Genomic DNA, 19,542 nt, shown 5'->3' on the forward strand with positions numbered 1-19,542 from the left:
ATTGTTTTTTATTGCATCTATTTGATTCTTCTGTCTTTTCTTTTTTATTTATGTGGCATCAAAGGGCTGGGGAGTAGAGGCAGCCACAGGCAAGGTCTCTTCACAGGCCCAGAGTATATTTCTGGCACTGACAGCAATCATGAGACTCTTAGATGGGCAGGAATCCCCCAGCGTCCTCAATGTCTCTCTGGGTCAAAAAAGGACTCTGTGCCCATACTGAAAATCACAACCAATAACCTGGATATACATATTGAGCACAAGGCATGACCCACAGCCCTCCTGAGAGCTGCCCTTCCCTTCCTAATAGGGCTGAATTGCTGAGACAATAAGATCAAAAGAGAAGGCCAGGCGCATGTGCTTATACCTATAATACCAGCACTTTGAGAGACCGAGGCAAGAGAATCGCTTGAGCCAGGAGTTCAAGACCAACCTGGGTACCATAGTGAGACCCCTGTCTCTACAAAAATTATTTTTAAAGAATTAGCCAGGTGTGGTGGTGCAAGACTGCAGTCCCAGCTACTCAGGGAGTTGAGGAGTTGGGAGGATCGCTTGAGCCCACAAGTTCAAGGCTGTGGTGAGCTGCGATCAGGCCACTGCACTCCAGCCTGGATGACAGAACTAGACTCTGTCTCTGAACAACCAACCAACCAAACAAAACAAAATCAAAAGAGAAAAGAATTCCCTTTCAGGAGTAGACAGCTGCAAAATATCTTACACCACCGCAGCTTCCAACGTCCCCCAGATGATCCCAGGCTGCAAGCGGTCAGTCCCCTTTGCTTTCAATGGAGTAAAATATCACAATCATATTTTTGGAAATGAGAAGGATTAAAAATAAATAACTAGGAAAGGCGGTGCCTCCTTGGGAACCCCCTTTTCTCCATCCAAAACGCAGCAGCATCTTTCTTCTTGAAACAAATAGGAAAATCGACATATTTTTTAAATCCCAAGAGGCCAGAAAATTACCTGCTTCGCCAAAACATGAACCCTCTTGCCTGTATAGATCTGATCAACTGAACTCCCAAATCACAGTGACATCATTGCAGCCACAGACGAGGCCTTTGGCACCCCCATAAGAACCAAAACCAGAGGGGCAAGGGAGCATGAGAGAGAACGCTGTAAATCCTAAGGACACATAATTACTTTAAGAGAAGGTATTGCACTCTACCTGACCTAAATGGTATTAATATTTTAGGTCCTGAAACAAGATGGACTGAAGAAAAGACTGTGGGTGAGGAATTCAGACACATCAGATATTCTTAGACGAGCCAGGCACGGTGGTGTCTGTAATCCCAGCACTTTGGGAGGCCAAGGTGGACAGATCACTTGAGGGCAAGAGTTCCAGACCAACCTGATCAACATGGTGAAACCCCATCTCTACTAAAAATACAAAAAAAAAAAAAAAAAGTAGCTGGGTGTAGTGGTGCACGTCTGTTGTTCTACCAACTAAAGAGGCTGAGGCAGGAGAATCACTTAAACCCAGGAAGTGGAGGCTGCAGTGAGCTGAGATCACACCATTGCACTCCAGCCTGGGTGACAGAGCAAGACTCTACCTCAAAAAAAAAAATCAAAAAAAGATATTCTCAGGTGAGAACATCAAGGGCATCCACTGAACTACAGCTCTTGGACAACAGACTACAGTGGACACAAACAAGACAGTGAGTGCCCCTGCACCTGGCTCAGAGGGCACTGAATGCCGTGGAAAGGACTTGGAGATGAGACCACGGCCTGGGCTCAAATTCCTACTCCACATGAACGAGTAGCTCAGCCTAGGTCAGGTGATGGCCCAGGGCTCCCATCTGTAAAACAGGGATGAGAACACATTTTTGGCCGACAGAGGATAAGAGCTGAATAAAATAAGAGTGTGAGCCAGGCACAGTGGCTCATGCCTGTAATCCCAGCACTTTGGGAGGCCGAGACAGCTGAATCACTCGAGGTCAGGTGTCCAAGACTAGCCTGGCCAACATGATGAAACCCCATCTCTACTAAAAATACAAAAATTAGCCGAGCGTGGTGATGCGCACCTGTAATCCCAGCTACTCGGGAGGCTGAGGCGGGAGAACTGCTTGAACCCGGGAACTGAGATTGGGCCACTGCACTCCAGGTTGGGCAACAGAGTGAGCCTCTGTCTCAAAAAAATAAATAAATAAAGGGTATGGGAGCACTAAGCAGAGTGCCCAGGCCAACAGCATGCCACTAGATGGCGACAACAGTGTTAGTCATGATCATCCCCAGGATCACTCACAGTCAACAACTTCCCTTCTGCCAGGCACTGTCTAAATGCTATAAGTGCCTTATCTCATGACTCTTCCCAATGGCTTGGATGGCACTGTCCACTAGAACTTTCTACCATGACAGAATGTTCTAGAACTGTACTGTTAAATATGGAAGCCATGAGCCACACGTTATGACTGAGGAGCTGAAAATTTTTTGAGACAGAGTCTTGCTCTGTCGCTCAGGCGGGAGTGTAGTGGCACAATCTTGGCTCACTGCAACTCTGCCTCCCAGGTTTAAACGCTTCTTGTCTTTCAGCCTCCTGAGTACCTGGGATTACAGCTGTGTGCCACCACACCTAGCTAATTTTTGAATTTTTAGTAGAGATGGGGTTTTACCAAGTTGGCCACGCTGGTGTTGAGCTCCTGGCCTCAAGTTCCTGATCTGCTTGCCTCAGTCCCAGGAAGTGCTAGAAGTACAGGATTCAGCCACCACAGCTGGGTCATTTGCATTGTTTTTTTGACAGAGTCTCACTTCTTTGCCCAGGCTGGAGTACAATGGTGCGATCTCGGCTCATTGCAACCTCTGCCTCCTGTGTTCAAGCAATTCTCCTGCCTCCGCCTCCCGAGTAGCTGGGATTACAGGCATGCGCCACCACATCGGCTAATTTTTCACCATGTTGGCCAGGCTTGCCTCGAACTCCCAACCTCAATGATCTGCCCACTTCAGCCTCCCAAAGTGCTGTGGTTACAGACATGAGCCATTGTGCCCGGCCCATTTGCAGTCATTTTAATGTAAATAGGCACACATGGCTACTGTCCTGAAAGGTGCAGGTGTAGGAGGTGGGCTCTGCATTATCGCCGTGTTAGAGAGGACAGACTGGCACTGTGGGAGCTCCCACAGAGGAGGTGTGTATCGCTGATGTCTCCCCAGCAGCGTGCCCAGACACTTGCTGGGTCCTTCCGGAAACAGGACAACAGAGATCAGGGAGAAAAGAAACACAGGCCATCCCCGGGTATGTACCACCCCGTACCGGTTTGGGTGAGAAGAGGGTAGCATGAACTGGAATTCCACCACGCAGGTGCCGTCAGGGAGCTGCCGGTGCTGCAGGCTGTTTAACTCATAGGCGATGTAGCCCCTCCGTACGTAAACCTGACAGGGCAGAAACACAGCAGACATTCTTTCAGGGGGCACTCACAGAGAAGCGGTACCAGAAATTACCTCTAAAAGATCTACCTCTAAGCAGGCTGGGTGTGGTGGCTCACACCTGCAATTCCAGCATTTTGGCAGGCCAGGGCAAGTAGATCGCTTGAACCCACGAGTTCGAGACCAGTCTGGGCAGCATGGCAAAACCCCGTGTCTACTAAAAATACAAAAACTAGCTGGGTGTGGGGCCACATGCCTGTAGTCCAGTTACTCAGGAGGCTGAGGTGGGAGGATTGCTTGAGCCCAGGATGTTGAGGGTGCAATGATCTATGACAGCACCACTGCACTTCAGCCTGGGCAACAGAGAAAAACCCTGCCTCAATTAAAAAAAAAAAAAAAAAGATTACTAAGCAGCAGTTAAGAGTAAATTTGCTGACATTTCAGAATGTTAGTAGTTACACAAAATCCACTCTAAACTCTAGAGCAGGAGTTGAGAAACCTCCGTGAGAGAAGTAAAAAACATTTTAGGCTTTGTGAGGCATACCATCTCTGTTGCGACTACTCAGTTCTGCTGTTAGCACAGAAGTAGCTGTGGACAGTATGTAAATGATGGGCGTGGCTGTGTTCTGATGAAACTTTATGGAAACAGGCAGTGGGCCAAATACGGCCGTAGTCTATAGTTTATCAGCCCCGCCCTTAGAGTAATGCTGTCCAACAGAAATATAACACAAGCTGTGTATGTAACTTTATTTTATTTATTTACTTTTGAGACAGGGACTCACTCCATCACCCAGGCTGGAGTATAGTGGTGAGATCATAGCTCACTGCAGCCTTGAACTTCTGAGCTCAAGGGATCCTCATGCCTCAGCCTCCCAAGTAACTGGGACTACAGGTACCACCATACCTGGCTAATTTTTTTTATTTTTAGAAAAGCCAGGGTTTTGCTATGTTGCCCAAGCTGGTCTGTAACTCTTGAACTCAAGTGATTCTCTCACCTCAGCCTCCTAAAGTGCTGGGATTACAGGCATGAGTCACCACATTTGGCCAATAATTTAAAATTTTCTAGTAACCACTTAGAAAAAGGATAACAAAAAATAATTTTAATAACATATTTTATTTTATCCCAAATACCCAAATATTATCATTTCAACATGTAATCAATGTAAGAAATTATTCAGATGGTTTACATTCTTTTCTCCATTCAGTGCTAAATCTTTGGAACGGAGCACGTATTTTCCGTTAGAGCACAGCTTGATTCAGACTGGGTGCAGTTCAAGTGCTCACTAACCTCGTGTGACCAGTGGCTGCCATAGTGGACAATGCAGTTCTAGAGTTTCAACACTGGAAGCTTCTCAACTCAACAGGAAATGTGGGAACTGGGCAGTAGGAGCTAACATAGCAGACGTCATGGCTTTCCACTAAAAGATTTGCGCTTGGCTGAGCACAGTGGCTCAGGCCTGTAATCTCAGCACTTTGGGAAGCTGAGGCAGGTGGATCATGAGGTCAGGAGATCAAGATCATCCTGGCCAACATGGTGAAACCCTGTCTGTACTAAAAACACAAAAATTAGCTGGGCATGGTGGCACACACTTGTAGTCCCAGTTACTTGGGAGGCTGAGGCAGGAGAATCACTTGAACTGAGAGAGGTTGCAGTGAGCCGAGATCACAACACTGCACTCCAGCCTGGTGACAGAGCGAGACTTTGTCTCAAAAAAAAAAAAAACTTGTCCTTGGCCAGCATTGGGGAACTTGAATTTGGGGAAGGTTCCCACCATTCCTTGTTAAGAATGGGGCCAGGCATGGTGGCACACGCCTGTAATCCTAGTACTCCAGGGAGCCAAGGCAGGTGGATGGCTTGAGCCCAGGAATTCCAGGCCAGCCTGGGCAACATAGAGAAACCCCATCTCTACTAAAAATATAAAAATTAGCTGGGCGTGGTAGAAAAACAAAACAAATAAACAAAAAAAGCCAAAAGCATCCAAGAACAATCTCTAATTGACACAAATAGTATTTAGCACTTTAAAAAGTAACTATAAGCCAAGAATGGTGGCATGCACCTGTAGACCCAGCTACTGGGGAGGCTGAGGCAGGAGAATGTCCTGAACCCAGAAGTTCAAATCCAGCCTGGGCCACATGGCAAGCCCTGACTCTAAAGAAACAAAAGTTGTTTTTAAAATAACTATAGAAGAGGTATATTAGGTCTCACTGTTAGAAACAAAGAGTGAGACCTGAGAAAGATTCTTCCCGAGCTGAAACTCATAGATGGGTGAAAGCTACAGGCCCAGGAGACCCTGTGGCTATAATATGCTCAGAAGTCCAAGATGGTCTCCATAAAGGCCCAGTAAACCATCTCACTGTGTGACTCACAGGCTCGCAAGGATGCATAACAGCAAGTGGGGGCAACAGGAGACTGAGACCCTGAGCTCAGAAGATAAAGAATATTGGAAAAACTAGCACCAGCAAAGCAGTCCAGGGAAAGAGGGCCATGTCAAAAACACAAGACAGCAGGCCGGGTGCGGTGGCTCAAGCCTGTAATCCCAGCACTTTGGGAGGCTGAGGCGGGTGGATCACAAGGTCAAGAGATCAAGACCATCCTGGTCAACATGGTGAAACCCCATTTCTACTAAAAATACAAAAAATTAGCTGGGCATGGTGGTGCGTGCCTGTAATCCCAGCTACTCAGGAGGCTGAGGCAGGAGGATTGCCTGAACCCAGGAGGTGGAGGTTGCAGTGAGCCGAGATCACACCATTGCACTCCAGCCTGGGTAACAAGAGTGAAACTCCGTCTCAAAAAAAAAAAAAAAACAACACAAGACAGCATCTCATATTTTCTTAAAAGGATTCTAAAAGGGCAGATTTTTTGGGAGGCTGAGGCAGGCAGATCACTTAAGGTCAGGAGTTCCAGACCAGCCTGGCCGACATGATAAAGTGCTGTCGCTACTAAAAATACAAAAATCAGCCAGGCGTGGTGGTGCGCCCCGTAGTTCCAGCTACTGGGGAGGCTGAGGAAGGAGAATCACTTGAATCCAGGACGCAGAGGCTGCAGTGAGCCAAGATCGCGCCACTGCACTCCAGCCTAGGCACCAGAGTGAGTCTCAAACAATAATAAAAGATTTAAAACTCTGATTTCCTAGAACCAACACAACACCTCTTGGTTCCTGAATTCAAGACCTGAATTCTTGCTCCCAGGGATCACCTGGTTCTAATCTGGGTTTTGTTGCTACCAGCCACGCCCTTCTACCGCACTCGCCCAGGGTGGGGGTCAACACCGTAAGTTGTCATCTGGGCTCCTCTAGCTCTGGTAGTTTGAAGCAGAAAAGTCTTACAAAGGTATTTAATGCATATGAGTCAGAAAGTTCAAGTGAGGTGCCTTAGACTTGGCTTTGAGGGATTAGTATTTAACTGTGCCCTGCCTGGAAGAGGCTGGAATGACATGTGGGACAGCAGTGGTGACTAGCATGGACTCTGGAATGAGACAGACCTAGTCGTGCAAAACCTGGTTCTGCCACTTCCTGACGCTGCATAAGTCACTTTACCTCTCTGAGCCTCAGTTCCTTCCTCTGTAAGATGGGATGATTACCTACCTTGTAGGGGAAAGGATAGGATCACATTCACTAGGAGCGTGGCCTAGGGTCAGATGCAAGGTGGTCGGCAGTGAATGCTAGAACTGCCCTGGTCAGTGCTGTTCTCTGGGCCTCTCCTGCTTACCTCCAAGGATGCCATGCACACGATTTTGTTAGCGTGATAGAAGAAAGAAGGCAGGACATCGAAGATGGTTGTTTCCGAAAGTATTAATTTCTATGGGAAATAAAAAGGGGAAACAAGGAAGAGTCAATGTGAACAAATTTCAGGTTTTTCTTTGTGTTTATCTGAGACAAGCTGGAGTGCAGTGGTATGATCACAGCCTCTACCTCCCAGGCTGAAGCGATCCTCCTATGTCAACCTCTGGAGTAGCTGGGACTAGAGTGGGCACCACCATGCCTGGCTCTTTTTTTTTTTTTTTGTAGAGATAGGGTCTCACTATATTGCCCAAGCTGGTCTCAAATTCCCGGGCTCAAGTGATCCTCCAGTTTTGGCCTCCCGAGTGCTGGTATTACAATGTGAGCCACCACGCCCAGCCAGTGAATAAGTTTTTTAACCACCAGTGTGGGAGCAGGGAGATGTTTCAATCACTAAAAGCAATCAGTGCCCTGCAGTATGCTGGGCTCTCCCCTCTTTAATCACAGCAGAGCTGACAGTGAAGAACTCTGGGATGACTAGCCAGAGTCTAGGAAGAGGGAAGCTGAGGCCATGACAGCCACACAGGGCTCACAGCTTCCAGATACGCTCCATCAAGGCTGGGTTTTTAAAACTGCACCAGGTGAGCCCCCGCTGCTGTCACACTGTCCTTCCTGCAGGACTGGGCTCCATGCCCACCTTTCCTAGAGTCTCCCCAGGTTCCCCCTCGGGCAGCCCTGGCCACACTGGACAGAACCATCTGCATCTGTGGCTGTGCCCTGCACCCCACTGAGTACCTGCAGGGCAGGAGGAGCCGTTTCCCCAGAGACCCCCACCTGGGCCACGGTGGGCGCTCCAGAGAAGGTGGAAGGAAGGAGACGGGCTCACCTTGAGGTTCTCAGGGCAGAACTGGTGGCCATACATATCAATGGCAGACAGGAAAATGGACTCCACCTGGTTGTGCCGCAGCTCGTAGGAGGGGAGGTGGGAGGCAATCAGGATCTGCATCGGGAGGGACGGGGGCTGGCATGGGCCGATCTCCCAGGGGAGAAGGCAGAGGCTGGGCCACGGGCAGCAGCACAGTGGGACCGGGCACGGTGAGGGCTGAGCACGGTAGGGGCCACACAGGAGGGTGGGGGAAGCGCACACTATGGGGACTGCACCCCGCGACCCTACCTGCCGGGCTCTGAGGGCCACTTTGCAGTGCTCACTTTTGCTCAGCTGAGTGAGCTCGTTGAGGATGGAGGTCAGCTCGTCCGACAGGGAAGGGTCTGGGCCACACAGCTCATCCTTAGGCGACAAAAAAAAGAAGCCAAATGGCTTTTCTCCAGCCCAGGGAGAACTCATCTCAGCTGACGGTGGGGTGGAGGCGGAGGAGGGCGCCTGCTCCAAAGCCAGACAGCTGCTCCTCTCTCCAAACAGGCCCGGCCTGATATGCAAACCCTCACCACTTTCTACTGTGCATCCACCCCAGTCATTCGTTCATTCATTCATTCATTCATTCATTTATTCATTCGGCCACCCATGCATCCACCCCAAAACATGCCCTAAATCCATGGTTAAAAACAAACAAATACAACTAAGTCCCTGCCTACATTACTATGAATCGCCAGTGATTAAGCCAGGAGTGGTGGCTCATGCCTGTAATCCCAGCACTTTGGGTGGCTGAGGTGCTTGAGCTCAGAAGTTTGAGAACAGTCTGGGCAACAGTACAAAACCTTGTCTCTACGAAAAAAAATATGAAAATTAGCTGGGCATGGTGGCATGTGCCTGTAGTCCCAGCGACTCAGGAGGCTGAGATGGGAGGATTATTTGATCTTGGGAGGTGGAGGTTGCAGTGAGCTGATATCACACCACTGCACTCCAGCCTGGGCAACAGAGCCAGGTATGTCTCCAAAAAAAAAAAAAAAAAGCCAGTGATTAGCAGGAGCATACTATGTACCAGGTGGCTAGTAAACAGCCAGACCCTTTATATACAACTCCCCAAATTCCAAATTCTCCCACCCCCATGAGGAGTTACTTATCTTGATTCTCACTTTACAGATAGGAACACTGAGGCTCAAAGAGGCAATATGCCTCAGACCAAAGCCACCAAGCATGTGCACACAGGACTCTTCTGCCCCCAAAGGCTCCCGCTGTTTCCCTCACACATTGCAGCCTGACTTACGGGGCTCACAGTTTCAGCGGAGAAGGACATGGGGTTGAATCTTGCAGGAGAGGGAGGGACAACGTGCCCATGTTGCATCCCTCCTCTCTGCTTCTGAAAGAAAAACCTTTCTGCTGGAGACCAGGGCAGGTGCAGCCAGCCTTTGCATCCCCTCTTGTGCCCTAAATGTGCAGGATGGGCTTGGGACTGGCTCAGAGCAAGTGCTCCCTAACTACCCACTGAAGGCAGAGCAATGAATGCTAAATATCAGCGCTCCTGAGCAACATGCCCCTGTTCCCTGCCCCGGGCATCCACTAAGACTGTATAAGAGGTCACCAGATGGCAGGGCTGTGGCTGATTTTTTTCTACATCTGTTTCTGCATGTTCCTACTATAAGGAACCTACACTGTTTTTGTCATCAGAAATATTTTTAACATATTGATATTTCATACACAAACACACAGCAACGTCAATGCTGAAGAAATGTGGGAGGAAAGTGTTCTAAATCTTCTCTCCCTTCTCTGATTTGCTTTCTATTAACAAACAGTGGTGGCTTAACTCTCCGCCCGTCCCCTAGGCTTGTGGGTCCCAGGACAGGACAGTGCAGGTGCTCACCAACAGCAGACTAGTGGTTTTCTAAGAGGTGAAAAACTTAAGTGTGAACATTTTTTAAATTTCCTCACACACATCTAAGTGTGAACATTAAAAAATCTGACCATTGCCTTCTACATACACACACACACACAAAAAACAAAAACCCACATTTTTCTCGGCTGGGTGCAGTGGTTCATGCCTGTAATCCCAGCACTTTGGGAGGCCAAGGTGGGCAGATCACCGGAGGCCAGGAGTTTGAGACCAGCCTGGACAACATGGCGAAACCCTGTCTCCTATTAAAAATACAAAAAAATTGCCAGGTGTGGTGGTGCACACCTGTAGTCCTGGCTACTTGGGAGGCTGAGGCAGGAAAATCCTTGAACCTGGGAGGTGGAGGATACGGTGAGCAGAGATTGCGCCATTGCACTCCAACCTGGGCAACAAAGCGAGACTCCGTCTCAAACACAAAACAAAGCAAAACAAAACATTTAAATTTTTTGTTAACTTAGTGAAGCAGTCTCATTTTGTGTATTTTAGTTCACGGAGTCATGGTTTGATTGCTTTTTTTTGTCACTAATGAAGACCCATGACCAGTGAATTGGTATCAGAAACCAGGTTCCTTTAAAAGCCTCATAAAAATTCATTTCAAAGTAATCATTCAATTCGCAAGTCTTTGTTCAAAACCTCTCAGGTCCCAAATACCATCAAGTGCAGAGAACTCAATATATTCTAACAAATGGGACCAAGAAAGTCAGAAGAATAATGAATCTCACATTTATCCCCAAACTGTAATTCGGTTCAACATTTTTAGCCTCTATCACCAAAGAGGTCCAAGCAAGTGTCCCCATTCCCAACAGCTGGGGGCTGCTCCGCCCATCTTCCCTTGGCTGTCCTCTGGTGTACATGACATTTCAGGACTTCATGCCCAAAAGAGAGTCAGTATATGTACAGTGGGACGAACAGCAGAATAACCCACAGACCCAACCCCCAGCCTTTGAATGGCAAGCTGACTGTAATAGATTGTAGGATATAATAAATTCCTTTTCAAAAGTTTTAGCCTGTAAATTGTTAAGTACAATGAGTTCTGAGATCTTCTCCAAAGAACCAGTGTATCGGCATGTTCAGCTCCCCTGGTCTTCGTTCTCCAATTTAAAGTCAACTTCCTGGTTCTTTTCTCCCCCTTACCCCTAGATTTTAGTAAACAACTTTCCCGCCAGTTCTAATCAGTAATTCACATCCCCCTGGTCATCTGCTTTGACCTGAGTCACCTTTAGTTACCTGTTCGGTAACTGTCCTTCCCACCACATTGCTCACCCCCACCACTCAAACTACTTGTATCCCTGCTCCCTTTAAAATAGCCAATCAGAATTAGCTTAGACTGTGTGGTCTAACCCTAGCCAATACAGGAAGGACACAGCAATAGGGGCCACCTGCATCAGGGAAAAGAACCCCTTCCTCTCCCTTGTTCAGGTGTCACTGCCATTGCTCCATCTGTGAAATGCACCCTTCCATAGAAGTAAAAATTGCCTTGCTGAGAAACTTTATATTTGAACAGCAGAATAACCCAGAGTTGAATGGCAAGCTGACTGTAATAGATTGTAGGATATAATACATTCTTTCTATAATATTTCTTTTGCGGCACCAAAAACTTACATGTAACACAGATTACAGGTATACTTTGCTACACAAACACTCAAACTCCAGGAAACTCCATCCAAAGAATGTATTTTGAAAAGCATTGTATTATTTTAGCAATAGAACTCCCCCCAAGGAGTGGATGTCTCCCTGGGCATAAGTTCCCAGTCCTGGCTGCACACTGCAATAACTTTGGTAGTCCTCTCTCCCAATTAATTTTTACAAACTTTATAACTACAGAAGAATTTAATATCAGTATGTTGTAAACCCCATAGCAATCACTTACATTTACTAATTGTTAAATTTTTACATTATCATATTTGATTTTTCTCTAATAAGCACGCATGTGTGCATACATGCACATACACACTCTCTCTCTTTTTCTGAAAGTCAGTTGCAGACACTACAATCCTTTACACTATTTTAGCACATATCTGCCTCCCATCTACCTACAGAACCATTAAAACACCAAAGAAACTGGACATTAAACCAATAATATTACCTAATATGCAGTACATGGTTAAGTTTCCCACAGGGAAACCTTCAAAAAGCACTAATGCCTTGGGGCACCACCCCTAGAAACTCTGATTAAATTGACCAAGGGTGGGGCATGGGTGACCGCATTTTTTGGAAGTCTCTCTGCCAGCCAAGTGATTCTGATATACAGCCAGGATTAAAAGCTGCTGCATGAGATTTTTAAATGATTCTTTACCAAAAAAAAACCAGTATTTATTAATGCAATTTGGATAAGGGATAGGGTACTAAGCCCATGGCCAAGCTGCCCATTGACTGTTTCTGTAAATGAAGTTTTATCAGAACATAGCTGCCCTCATTCACGTACCTACTGTCTGTAGTTGTTTTCAGGCTACAGTGACAGAGCTCACAGAGCTGAGTAGTCGCAACAGGGGGTGAACATCTCTAAGTCTAGAATCTTTACTATTTGAGCCTCTTTATTAAAAAAATTTGCCAGGCCGGGAGCAGTGGCTCATGCCTGTAATCCCAGCACTTTGGGAGGCCGAGGCTGGTGGATCACCTGAGGTCAGGAGTTTGAGACCAGTTAGGCCAACATAGAGAAACCACATCTCTACTAAAAATACAAAAGTTAGCCAGGCGTGGTGGCATGTGCCTGTAATCCCAGATACTCTGGAGGCTGAGACAGGAAAATCGTCTGAACCCTGGAGGCAGAAGTTGCAGTGAGCAGAGATTGCACATTGCACTCCAGCCTGGGTGACAAGAGCAAGACTCTGTCTCAATAAAAAGAGAGAGAGAGAGAGAGAGAGAGAGAGAGAGAGAGAGAGAGAGAGAGAAGATAGATAGAACCCACGAGGCAGACATCGCAGTGAGCCAAGATTGTGACGCTGCACTCTAGCCTGTGTGACAGAGCAAGACTTTGTCTCAAAAAAAAAAAAAAAAAAAAATGCCAACCCCTTTCTACTATAAGCCAAGTCCAAATCTCTCTTACTCAGTGGATCCTACATTTTCCAAGTCAGTCACCAAGGATGTATCAAAGAAAAAAAATTTTTAGTTATAAAAGATTGCTATTATCGGCCAGGCACAGTGGCTTGTGCCTGTAATCCCAGTACTTTGGGAGGCCAAGGTGGGAGGATTGCTTGAGCCCAGGAGTTCAAGACCAGCCTGGGCAACATCTCTACAAAACAAATAACAAACAAACTAGATGGGCGTGGTGGTGTGAGTCTGTATTTTAGCTACTTGGGAGGCTGAGGTGGGAGGATCGCTTAAGCCCGTGGGATCAAGGCCACAGTGAGCCATGATGGTGCCACTGCTCTCCAGCCTGGGTAACAGAGTGAGACTCTGTCTCAAAAGAAAAAGAAACAAACAAACAAAAAAGACTGCTATTACCAGGTAGAAAGAGAAACAAGAACAAAGAGACGCAGTACTTCTTCTCAACACATGGGACTCAAAATCCAATATCCCATGGCTAATAGCTCGTGACTCTGGAGCCAGACTACTGGTTCAAATCCTGGTTCTACATTTAGGAGCTGGGTGCCCTTCTGCAAGTGGCTTAACTTCTCTGTGCTCTGTCAAAGAGCTGTTGAGAGCAGTGCCCATTTTCTAGGGTTGCTATGAGAATTAAATGAGCTACTATTTATTTGGAAAGGACTTCAAGAGTACCTGATACAAAGTATGTGCTTTGCATTAGTCATGATCTCCTTAGGGGCTAACAAATCCCAACCATTAGTTGATTTTGTACACAAAGGTGTTTTGGGTTTTTTTGTTCGTTTTTTGAGACAGGGCCTCATCCTGTCCCCCAGGCTGGAGTGCAGTGGTATGATCACGGCTTACTGCAGGGGTATGATCCCAGGCTCTAGCGCTCCTCCTGCCTCACAGCCCTGAGTAGCTGGGACTACAGGTGCACACCACCACACCTAGCTAATTTTTGTACTTTTTGTAGAGATACGGTCTCCCTACGTTGCCCAGGCTGGTCTCAAACTCTTGGCCTCAAGTGATCCTCCTGCCTCAGCCTCCCAAAATACTGGGATTACAGATATGAGCCACAGTGTCCAGCTTTAATTTTTTTTCTAAGAAATGGAGTCTTGCAATGTTGCCCAGGTTGGACTTGAACTCCCAGGCTCGAGGGATCTTCCCATCTGAGGCTCCAAACAAAGTTTTACGGGAACACAGCCATGCCCATTCGCTTACATTGTACAAAGGCAGTGTTGAGTGGTCACGACAGAGATCACACCAACCTACACAGTCTGAAATATTTACTTTCTGGCTATTTTATTTTTTAAGATGGAGTCTCACTCTGTCTCCCAGACTGGAGTGCAGTGCTGCAATCTCGGCTCACTGCAACCTCTGCCTCCCGGGTTCAAGTGATTCTTCTGTCTCAGCCTCCCAAGCAGCTGGGATTACAGGTACGCACCACCACACCCAGCTAAGTTTTGTATTTTAGTATAGATGAAGTTTTAACACATTGGCCAGGCTGGTCTCAAACTCCTGACTTCAAGTGATCTGCCTGCCTCGACCTCTCAAAGTGCTGGGATGACAGGCGTGAGCCACCACACCCAGCCACTTTCTGGCCCTTTTTAGAACACGTTTACAGACTCCGATCCATCCCCAGTCTGGGTAACAGGCACTCTTCCTGCTTACGATTAACATGATCACCAGCTGGTTCTTCTTGGCCACCTGCGCGTGGGAGAAGATGCAGTCCAGCACCTGGGACATGTCTGGCTTGAACTGCTCCCTGAGGTTTATCACACACTTGTCGTAGTGAGCTAGCAGAGACAAAAGACCACACAGAGGTAAAGCTCGGGCTCCCCCGGCCCCCACCATCCCACGGGCGTCAGCATCAGCGTCACTTGCCTTGTTGAAAATGGTGCTCGACGTGCAAGTATCTTCTCAGGAGGTCCAGCACCACTGTTTTCATATAGCCGCGGGTCCCGCTGCGGTATCTGGGGAGAAGGGAAGGCCGCTCTTAATGCTCACACCCTTCCTCAAGTCCCTGAATATTTTCCTTTTATGATTTTTAAAAAGAGGAAGGATTTTAGAAAGGACACTGAGGTGGGAGGGTCACTTGAGCCCAGGAGTTCAAGTTCAGTCTGGGCAATATAGCCAAGACCCCATTTCTACAAAACACGAAGGCCAGGCACGGTGGCTCACTCCCATGACCCCAGCACCCTGGGAGGCTGAGGCGGGAGGATCATTTGAGCCCAGAAGTTCAAGACCAGCCTGGGCAACAAAGTGAGACCTTATCTTTACAGAAAAATCAAAACAATTAGCTGGGAGTGGTAGCGCTTGACTGTGGTCCCAGCTACACAGGAGGCTGAGGCGAGAGGATCACTTGAGCCCAGCAGGTCAAGGCTGTTGTGAGCTATGACTGCACCACTGCACTCCAGCCTGGGTGACAGCCTGTCTCAAATAAATACATAAAAATTAGTTAACTAGTTAATTTAAAAATAAAAAAAATTTTTTAAGTATCTGGGGGCAGCCTCTAATCCTGAGGCTTCGAAGGATGTGGAGTTGATTCATCTGGAGCCCAAAAACAACACTGAGCTGCCCGAGGTCCCACATCAGACTGGGGCAAAACTGGAGGAGATCCCAAGCCTGACACTTGGGAGGGTGCCTTTCTGGCCACAGAGATATGGGGGGCGGGGAACCTTAATAGAGTTCAGATGCTGAACAGGGCAGCCAATTTTAGCAAGCTTTAACCATTAAAACCAAAAACCAAAAATTTTCAATTCCTTACCCACTGTACAGAGATCATTTTAAAAAGACACTGGAAAGACATTTACCAAAAGATCCCCATGCAAATTTTGCTTCTCTCTCTCTTTTTTTTTTAAGACAGAGTCTCACTCTGTCACCCAGGCTGGAGTGCAATGGCGCAATCTCAGCTTGCTGCAACCTCCACCTCCCGGGTTCAAGCGATTCTCCTGCCTCAGCCTTCTGAGTTGCTGGGATTACAGGTGCGTGCCATCATGCCTGGCTAATTTTTGTAGTTTTAGTAAGATGGGGTTTCACCATGTTGGTCAGGCTGGTCTCGAACTCCTGACCTTGTGATCCCTCCACCTTGGTCTCCCAAAGTGCTAGACTTACAGGCATGAGCCACCGTGCATGGCCTCTTTTTTTTTTTTTTTTTTCCTTTTTTGAGACAGAGTCTTGCTCTGCCACCCAGACTAGAGTGCAGTGGTGCAATTACAGCTCACTAATCTCTGCCTCCCAGGCGCAAGCAATCCTCCCACCTCAGCCTCCCAAGTAGCTGAGACCACAGGTGCCCACCACCACGCCTGGCTAATTTTTGTATATCTTTTAGATAGGGTTTCACCATATTGCCCAGGCTGGTCTCGAGCTTCTAAGCTCAAGCAATTCACCCACCTTAGCCTCCCAAAGTGCTGGGATTACAGGTGTGAGCCATCACACCCAGCCGCTTCTCATTTAAAACAAAGTTTTAACCTGGATGTTCCTCCAAAAATCTGAACACAGGAGTGAGGTTTCTTAGGAGATGCAACACTGAGTTTTGGAGAAGTAGAAACTAGCTTAACTGCATCCCCCAATAACAACAAAACAGGTCAAGATGCTAAAAGACTCTCTGATCCAAATGTGATTTTAAAACACAGACCTACACAACACAGGAAAGAGCTTTAATATTTATGTTCAGCACAGAAAATTGGCTAGAAAATTCCGTTCATTTACTAATGATTCATTTTTCCTAGATGCTTTCCTGAAGCTTGAAGGATGGGCGTTAGGTTAGCAGTCGATGTGTTTTAGGAAGACTCCCTTCCTAGTCCTTGGCTGTGAATCTTTCAGTTTGTGGAAAATCCACACTAAAATCTCTCTCTCTAACATCTGAGGAACTCCTTGAAAAGAAGGCCAGTTTTCTACAATCTCACATTCTTTGTACCTGTGAGTTTTGGGTACATGGGAAACATGCCTGGAATTTATTGGTTCAAATCCAAGAATGTTTTCTCCCCCCCCCGCCACTAAAATACAAGGTCTTGCTGTGTCCCCCAGGCTGGTGTGCAACGATGCAATCACAGCTCAATATAAACTTGAACTCCTGGGCTCAAGCAGTCCTCCCACCTCAGCCTCCTGAGTAGCTGGGACTATAGGTACACGCCACCATGCCTGACTCATTTTTTTTCTTTTTTATGTAGAGATAAGGTCTCCCTACATCACCCAGGGTGGTCTCCAACTCCTGGCCTCAAGTGATCCTCTTGCCTTGGCCTCCCAAAATACTGAGATTACAGGCATGAGCCACAGCATCTGGCCCTGTTTGTCTTCATAAACAAAGCTTTCTTGCTAGGTGGATTTTTTGTTACAATTGGCAGAAAATCCTTCTGCCATCAGCATAGTCCTGCAGCAGAAAACCCCTGCACAATAAGTAACTATTGAGATGAAATACAAATTATTCATCCACTTTCCTTTGCAATCATCCCAAAAGCCACAGTAATAACAATTTGTGCGGTCTTTCATCATATGTAAAGCTATTTCATCCTACTGTCTCAATCGAATGTATCTATTGAGTATTTACTGTTTGTCAGCACTTCACAAAAATGTATCCATTTATAGTCCAGACATGGTGGCTCACGCCTGTAATCTCAGCACTTTGGGAGGTTGAGGCTGGTGGATCACTTGAGGTCAGGAGTTCGAGACCAGCCTGGCCAACATGGTGAAACCCTGTCTCTACTAAAAATACAAAAATTAGCCTGGCATGGTGGCATATGCCCATAATCCCAGCTACTTGAGAGGCTGAGGCAGGAGAATCACTTGAACCTGGGAGGTGGAGATTGCAGTGAGCTGAGATCATACCACTGCACTCTAGCTTGGGTGACAGAGGGAGACTCTGTCTCAAAAAAAAAAAAAATTCATTCATTTATAATTCAAATGACTTGTCTTGTAAGTGTTTTTATTCCCATTTGACCAACTGGCAAACTGAGATTCACAGAAGTAAAGTGCCTTTCCCAGGGTTCTGCTGTTGGTGATGGCACTGCAGGACTATAATGCACTTTCTCAGTTCAAACCTTCCCTGAAGACAACCCAGGAGCACCACCCTGGTGCAATGCATGTGACAATTCACGTGACAACCGCACCCCAGAGGGAGACCCGGGATTCACCTCTGGACCAACTGCACGATGCTCTGGGTGTTGATGAAGAAGACCTCCCGGTCAGCCTTCCGCTGCAGGGTGGCCGCGTGGCAGTCCAGGATGGTGGCTATCTGGACAGGAAAGCAAGACAGGTCTGACTGCCAATCACTCAGATGCCATACAGCAGTCCCCTAAAGCAGAGGTCCTCAAACCAGTAGCCAATCCATCACTGTTAGGACCTGGCTGCGCAGTGGGAGGTAAGCAGTGGGCAAGCAAGCCAGCTCCACCTGTATTTACAGCCTCCACAATGCTCACATCACCACCTGAGCTCCGCCTCCTGTCAGATCAGCGGCAGCATTAGATTCTCATAGCGGCACGAACCCTACTGTGAACTGCGCATGCGAGGGATACAGGTTGTGAGCTCCTTATGAAAATCTAATGCCTGATGATCTGTCACTGTCTCCCACACCCCCAGATGGGACCATATGGTACAGGAAAACAAGCCTGGGGCTCCCACAGATTCTACATTATGGTGAGTTGTATAATTATTTCCTTGTATATCACAACGTAATCATAATAGAAATAAAGTGCACCATAAACGTAATGTGCTTGAATCATCCCGAAACCATGCCTGCTCTATTGTCCATGGAAAAACTGTTTTCCAAGGAACCGGTCCCTGGTGCTAAAAAGGTTGGGGACCACTGACCTAAAGGACCCATGACAGCCTCCCAGGGAGGTCCCATCCAAGGCTCATTTAAAGACTGAAAATTCCAGGCCCAAAGCCTTTCAGCCACCCTGAAACAGCCCTGTTCATCCCCTCAACGGTGAGGAATTCAAGCACTCAAAATGACAGCAATCACATGGAGGAGTGCACCTTATACCTCTCCACACATATGAATGGGATGGGGAAAGAGGAGATTAGCAAAAACCAGGGCGCCAGTGGGGAAGGGTCCTGTCTTTATCATTAGACATATGTTATTGGTATATTGCCTTTGCCATCAAAAATATTTTTAAAGAAAAAAAAAAACCCGGATCAATGACAAATCCCTGAAAGTTCCATATGTATTTTTTCAATTAGGATCCTCCAGAGTTTGGTTTTTGTTATTCTTTAGTTCAGATAACTTACATACCATAATATTCCACCATCCCCCTTTAAAGTGCACAATCGCTTTAAAGTTTGTAGTGTATTCATAAAGTTAAGTAACTATCACCACCTTCTAATTTTAAAGCCTTTTCAACACTCTAAAAAGAAACCTTGTAGTCATTAGTGCTCAGTCTCCATTTTCCCTGTGCAGCCACTTATCTACTGCCTTCTCCATGAATGTGCCTATTCTGGACATTCCATAAAAATGGAATCACGCAGGGCTGGGTAACGTGGCTCATGCCTGTAATCCAGCACTTTGGAATGCCGAGGCAGGCAGATCACTTGAGGTCAGGAGTTCAAGACCAGCCTGGCCAACGTGGTGAAACCTCACCCATCTCCACTAAAAATACAAAAAATTAACCAGGTATGGTGGCATGTGCCTGTAATCCCAATTATTCAGGAGGCTG

General features: G+C 47.0%; 1 protein-coding gene across 7 annotated transcripts in view; it reads right to left on the bottom strand.

Moving 5' to 3' along the window:
- ACACB (acetyl-CoA carboxylase beta) overlaps positions 1–19,542 on the bottom strand; it is a 157,158-nt gene that overhangs the window by 42,792 nt on the left and 94,824 nt on the right. For 6 of the 7 annotated variants that reach the window (XM_039471839.2, XM_074402268.1, XM_074402267.1 and 3 more), the window contains 7 exons: positions 18,022–18,122; positions 14,774–14,862; positions 14,561–14,685; positions 8,251–8,364; positions 7,963–8,076; positions 7,066–7,155; positions 3,245–3,363 (listed from right to left, as the gene is read on the bottom strand). In XM_039471839.2, coding sequence (XP_039327773.2) covers positions 3,245–3,363; positions 7,066–7,155; positions 7,963–8,076; positions 8,251–8,364; positions 14,561–14,685; positions 14,774–14,862; positions 18,022–18,122 — 752 coding nt within the window. Of the gene's footprint in view, positions 1–3,244; positions 3,364–7,065; positions 7,156–7,962; positions 8,077–8,250; positions 8,365–14,560; positions 14,686–14,773; positions 14,863–18,021; positions 18,123–19,542 lie in introns of those variants that run through there. The other variant, XM_074402271.1, reaches the window with a different exon arrangement.

This window comes from Saimiri boliviensis, chromosome 7 (assembly GCF_048565385.1).
Source record: "Saimiri boliviensis isolate mSaiBol1 chromosome 7, mSaiBol1.pri, whole genome shotgun sequence".
Lineage (NCBI taxonomy): Eukaryota > Metazoa > Chordata > Mammalia > Primates > Cebidae > Saimiri > Saimiri boliviensis.